The sequence below is a fragment of the Lolium rigidum genome, chromosome 5 (assembly GCF_022539505.1).
Source record: "Lolium rigidum isolate FL_2022 chromosome 5, APGP_CSIRO_Lrig_0.1, whole genome shotgun sequence".
Classification (NCBI taxonomy): Eukaryota; Viridiplantae; Streptophyta; class Magnoliopsida; order Poales; family Poaceae; genus Lolium; species Lolium rigidum.
This window is the reverse complement of record NC_061512.1, coordinates 267,492,317-267,498,512: the sequence shown is the minus strand read 5'-3', so window position 1 is coordinate 267,498,512 and position 6,196 is coordinate 267,492,317. Positions and strand designations below refer to the sequence as shown.

Below are 6,196 nucleotides of genomic sequence, written 5' to 3'. Positions count from 1 at the left end.
CTTTACCTCAACGTTCCGTGCAGGTTTGGCTATTTGTTGCTTTCTTCTCTGTATATATCGCGTGTATATATCGCGTGTGGTTGCCTGTTTGTTGATATGCCAATGAGGCCAATAACTAAGATATCCGTTAGGGCATCATTATCAAAGTGGTTGTTTATCTCATTGTGGCAATGGTTCTTCTCTTTGTTTCTTTGGATGATCCCCAATCTAGGAAGGCCAAGCAGTTTGTTGATTGCACCTATACAAGGAATGATGGGATGTCGTCCTTAGAAAGTATTGTCCAGTGACAGTAAGTCTGCAGTGCGCACGTTCCCAGGGTTGTCAAGATCGCATTTTTATTTCAATCAATTTTTAACTGAAGCATTTAGTGATTCGCTAAAGCCAGTTTACTAATAATTTATGAACTTGAGAGTGCTTGGTTTTCTTTTATATCAAAATCTGATTTTTTTCTAATATCCTTTATACGATCTTTTGTTGATTCATTTGCAGGGATCAACGTAAGCAATCCATAATCTTCCTTCCACATATGTTTGAGCGTCTGATCTAGGGACTGATGTATTGTGGCAAAAAACGTAAGGTTATTTAAAACTTGGATACAATCTCTTTATTGTCTGCATTTTCTTTGGATTTATGACTGTCCTTGGCCGGAGTCTGAGATTTTGTAGGTCATGGATGCAACCAAGAGATAATCAAATTAATATAGTTCCATCAGAAGAACACAATGGCATGCCAAATATGTTATGTACAGACAAACAACTTACATCCTGAAAGTCGCAACTATTTTGTAACACGGTGACGATAATTTGTTATTCGGATCAAAACATTGGTATAACATTACAAAATTTTAAAAAATGTCAAGTTGTAGCATTGTATATAGCCAAGTAATATATTTCTCTCTCTCAATGCTTTAGGTCTACAATCCTTAGCTCTACTCAAGTATATTTTCTAAAATTTCCCGCCGCAACACGCGGGGAATCACCTAGTTAATTAAGGGGATCGATCTCGATCGATATACGTAAGTACCTGTACTAGCTATGATTAAATGATTGGAGGTGAGTGAATAGTACAATTTGACCGATCAATACATATAATAGCTCAAATGGTGAAGACTATACGATCGTAGTGGTGGTCGTGGTGTTGATAGCGACTATGATGGTGGAAATGTAATCCTTCTAGACTGGAGAAAGGTCTTGTGCTTCCCTTCAGCGGAGGAGAGGTAGTCGAGGAAGGTAGCCAAATCAGTGTCCAAGTACAGCCGCGGGGTACCTTCGGCAAGCAGCTCTGGCGCGGGCCCGATGACCCGCTCCGTAGGAAGACTGTGGAGTGAGGCCACGGAGATACGTGACCGGGTGGAGTTCACCCGCACCCGGTGCAACACGCTCTTGTACCGCCCATTGCTGAATATCTGCATTTACATATAAAAGACAAAGCAAGTTAAGTATAGAGGGTGCAAAATTGACATATCATTGCTTACTAGTTTCAAATAAGGATTAATTAATATACAATAGACGTGCTGGCTCTGGCTACGGTAATTAGGCTAGCTAGATAGAAAAGCATGAAATAGTAGAAGAATCATCATGCCGTTTTGCTTAAAGCGAAAGATTGGCACATGGTGTTCATAAATATATTATGTTGTGCGCGTGTATAAGAAGTGATATGCATGATCTTCGATCGAGCAAAGTCAAAAGAAGTTTCATCAAGCACCTACAACTAACTTTATATCAAATTGAAGTGGAGTGCTTCTTCTAGGTATAGCTTGTACACGTGTTGGAACGAGGTAGATGATGCTAGCTATAAGCTAGCAGCATTGGCCTACACATATATGCCGGTGAATTTTATATATTCTCCTTTAATTACAAAAATCTTATCTTTCCAACCCATCCATCTCATGGTAGTTAATTAGTACATTAGTCTATGTTTATCGTAGCTAGCATCTTGCACGGGAAGTTTTGTCGCTACTACCTCCATTCTAAAGCTTAAGATCTATATTTTTTTGAAAGATCAAAGCAAGTGAATTTTGACCAAATTTTTACTAAGAATAGTAACATGTTGAATACAAAATCAATATCATTAGATAGAAAATGAAATAAGTTTTCATATAATATCTATAAAAAGTTGTATTTATTGATAGATTTTTCTAAAAGTTTGATCACTTATTTTAACTTTCTAAAAACATATAGGCCGTAAGCCTTGAGATGGAGTTAGTACACACGGGGGTAGTCTAACTGGTCGACTTTTTCAACCTAGATTCTCTCATACTACTACTTCGCTTTCTTTTTCCTGAAAGAAAGGCTACACCTAAGCGGTTAGCAAAATCAGCTGCTGGTCTAGTTTGATTGCTCCATTATATATGCGCCCTTTTTTTGAACAAGTCACCGGGTGAACCCACCCGATAAAAGCTTCTATTAATAAAACTGGAGTACAAGAGACCCTTAGAAGTACAAGGAATTACACAGGGGTCCAGAAAATAAGCATAAAGGACCAAAGAGAAAACTTGAAAACGCGATCAAGCACTTCATCCTCCTCTTCCTCAAGATCGAACTCCAACGACGGACTGCGCCCATGCCTCCGGGGAACAAGCCACTTGGAGACGAGGCCCAGGAGAGCACCGACAGCCGGAGCAAAGCAGCGGCGGAGCAACAGCCCTACTGCCATTGAGTCCGACGCGAAGACGGGAATCCGTCATTGAAACGTCGGAGATGAGCTCCTCAACGAAACCATCACCGCCGGTAGACCAGTCTCGAGCTCAAGCCACCGCCATGGGCCTTGAGAAGCGAGAGAGAGAGCCAACAGCAACAAGTACTGCATCAGAAACTAGAAGAAGAAACCGGCTCCGCGCAGCATCTCCCGCCCCCTCGCCTCCACGGCCGGTCAGGTCGGAGAAACACGCCGCAGTACGCCTCCAAGCCAACCTCCCTCGCCACCATGGTCGGCCAAGGAAATAAGGAGGCTACCTTCTTCTTCAGTTACTGACTCCTAGGCGCCTTATCGAGGAGCCTTGTCGTCGACGAGCTCCAGTCCTAGATCCGCCACGGATCTGGAGGGAGACCGCCGGCGACGAGCCATCTGGTGCTGCGCCGGAGCACTAAAAGGGCACTCAGCCCCTGCCACCTCCAGATTGAGTCGAAGACGACGACTCCACCAATCCCCCTCGCCACCGAGGCCGGCCAGGAGCGGAAGAGGAGGCGTCATCAGGAGCTCGAGGGAGGTGTCAAAGGCCTAATTTGGAGATCAGACGAGGTGGAGGCCACCTGGACTCCGGCCACCGGAGCAGAGAGGAGTACCTCCAACACACTAACAGGCAAACCGCCGGAAACTACTCCTAACCTAGGAACCTACTCCGGCACCTCACCTCCGCCACCTCCGGCCGGCATCGCCGCCAGAGGGGCTCGAGATCGGCCCGGTTTATCTCGGCAACGTCTCTGTCTACTGTAGACGAGAGAGAGAGGTGGGGGAAAATGGACTTCCCGATTATATGTGCCCTTTCTTTTTACCGCTCGACCAAACAGCCGTCATTTCGCTAGTGCTGGTTTATTTTGCTACCCTATCTAGAGAGGGTTGAATGCATCTTGGCATGCCGAGATTTCACTCTTTTGTCGTTATATCTCCTTGATGTGATGATAAGATTTTAGAAATCTTCAATATAACTAAACTTAGCCCACCTATTTAAATTAATCGGTATAAACTTTGCTAGTGCTATCTATTATGCTACCGGGTTGGTAAAAACTTGTGTTTCAAAAAAAAATTACTCGACTCACCTCGAGGTGATCGCCGACGTTGACGACGAGCGCGCCTGGCAGAGGGTCGACGAGGAGCCAGTCTTCCCCATCGCTGACTTCGAGACCATTGACCTGGTCCTGGAGGAGGAGGGTGAGGAATCCATAGTCGGAGTGCGGCGGCATCCCTAGCGTCAGCTCTGGCTCCGGGCACGCCGGGAAACAGTTGACCATCATCATATGTGTCCCGCTCTCGAGCTCCTTCAGGACCCCGCTGCCAATGATCCCCATCGCCTCTAGCGCCGCCGAGATTAGCTCTCGGAACAACATCTGGTTCGCACGAGCGTACGGCGACATCACATCCCTGGAGAGTCAAAATAAAAAAAGGAGGGTCCACATGTCAGCGTGTGTTGCCGGTACGAATGAATTATGAGTTTTTTTTAGAAAATAAATGAGTTACTTTTTTACATGTGGACATGCATCTAGTTTCTAGGTAGACAAAGTGAATCTTATTTTTTGGGAGATGACAACGTGAATATATTGGCGGATTTCATTCGATTTTTTTACCATGCCAGGCAGCCAGCCAGCCGGAAAGTGGCTTGTTTGTGTATTATTACCAAGTTTTTGATGAGTGAGACAGAGACGATGTGCATGTTAGCTGGCTGGCTGCAAAAGGCTGCGGCATCTACTTTGTATCAATTAGTATATCTTTCATGCTATCAGGTGCACATACATGCATAATATCTTTTTTTTGAAAATGGACACTTTATTACTTGCGCAATAGACCCGACCTCTACATAACTAAGATGCACACAGCCGCACATAAATTCGTTACAAAACCAGAAAGGTGTTCAAATGGAAAAATAAGGTTCAAAAGACAGAAACAAAGACTAGCTAGGAGGATCTAGCCGAAGGTCACGCTGCCACCCATGTTGGGAGAAAATATCCCTCGCCATATCCTCCAACCGTGAAGACACCTCCGTAAAGAGGTCCCGGTGCTCGACATGCTACAACGGTATCCATGAGCGTAGCAAAGCCGTGCATCGGTAGTTTAAAATGGGGAGAATTTCACTTCCCGGCCTCTGCACCAACTAGGGATGCACACAGCCATTTGGCATGAGTACTAAGATTTATAATCTTTGTTAAGATTAAAGCATAGTCCTCAAGATAAATTGCTTGAGTATCAGGTCTAGCCTGGGTCTCAAGTATAAATAGGAACCTAAATTCGCGTCCGTGGGGATTTTACTCAGGTGCTGGGTTTGTACATCCACTCCCCCAACTAGTTGAGCTAGGCTCACTTCCCAACATGCATGATATCTATCCTACATATATAGCATTCGTTTGGATTTGGTTTGCATCAGCAGATATATAGCAACAGCAGCATCAGCATCAGCATCAGCTTCACCTTACATAGATATATGTGGGTGTCCACTTCAATCAAATATTCCATATTTATTATTTGAATTGAATTGAATTGCTCTGGGAATCCCTCTACTTAATGATGTCATGTCAGTGCATCCTACTACTTTAGTTTACCTTAGGCTGGTCATAGTGGAGAGTAACTTAGACTAGTAACATATGCCATGTTACTAGTCTAGGTTACTACCTTCATAGTGGGTAGTAACTTATATGTGGTGTCATGCATTGTGTCATTTATTATCTTGTAGACTCATTTTGCTTTGGGTTGTGTGATGTTATGGTAACATAGCTAGTTACCACCTCACTCTCTTTCTTCATTTATTGACATGCCATGTCACCAAAATGCCTTGAGATGTGTGATGTTACTAGCTATGTTACTCCCACTATGAGCAGTCTTAGTTATGGACACAAGTGCAGCAGGAATGAAAGTGTTTATTACGTACGTACCTGAGGTCAGCGGGGTTGTCTGGCCAGGACGGCACCACCTCGTCTAGCCTGGCCGGGTTGCAGAGCAGCTTGAGGAAATCCCGCCAGCAGAGCACGCCGTCGTTGAGCTGGTTGAAGCTGGTCCCGTACCTTACGGGCGCCCGGATGTCAGACGACATATGGCGCGCCCGCTCCTCCTGCGGCAGCGCGAAGAAGCGGCGCGCCACGTCCAGCATCCCTTGGCTTTGCACGCCGTGGTTGACCACCTGGAAGAAGCCCAGGTCGCGGCACGCGGCGTCGAGCGCGGCCAGTTCCCTGGCGCGCTCTGATGAGCGGAGGCGAGCAAGGTCGATGACGGGTATGCTGCGGGGAGCCGCCGGCGCCGGGCGGTCGGAGGGTGGGAGGACGTAGCGTGGCGGTAGGGCCGTAATGCCACGCTCGCACAGGTGACGCACACCCTTGAGCTCCTCCTCCTCTTTGCACGAGTCCGACGAAGATGGAGCGTTGCAGGTGGACGGCTGCTGCTGCCGGTCCACGGCCGGGCCGAGGATCGCCATTAGCAAACACGTGGCTGCTCCACGCACGCAACAACAAGCTAGCTGCACCTACTGATTGATCGCGGCTAGGCTGGATCT

General features: G+C 46.2%; 1 protein-coding gene across 1 annotated transcript; it reads right to left on the bottom strand.

Annotated features, from left to right (window-relative positions):
- Window positions 1-862: 862 nt before the first annotated feature.
- On the bottom strand, window positions 863-6,196 carry LOC124653257 (probable 2-oxoglutarate-dependent dioxygenase SLC1). Its single transcript, XM_047192328.1, has 3 exons — window positions 5,583-6,196; window positions 3,759-4,080; window positions 863-1,405 (listed from the first exon to the last, which is right to left on the bottom strand). The coding sequence occupies exons 1-3, from the start codon at window positions 6,116-6,118 to the stop codon at window positions 1,148-1,150; spliced, it is 1,116 nt and encodes a 371-aa protein (XP_047048284.1). The 5' UTR covers window positions 6,119-6,196; the 3' UTR covers window positions 863-1,147.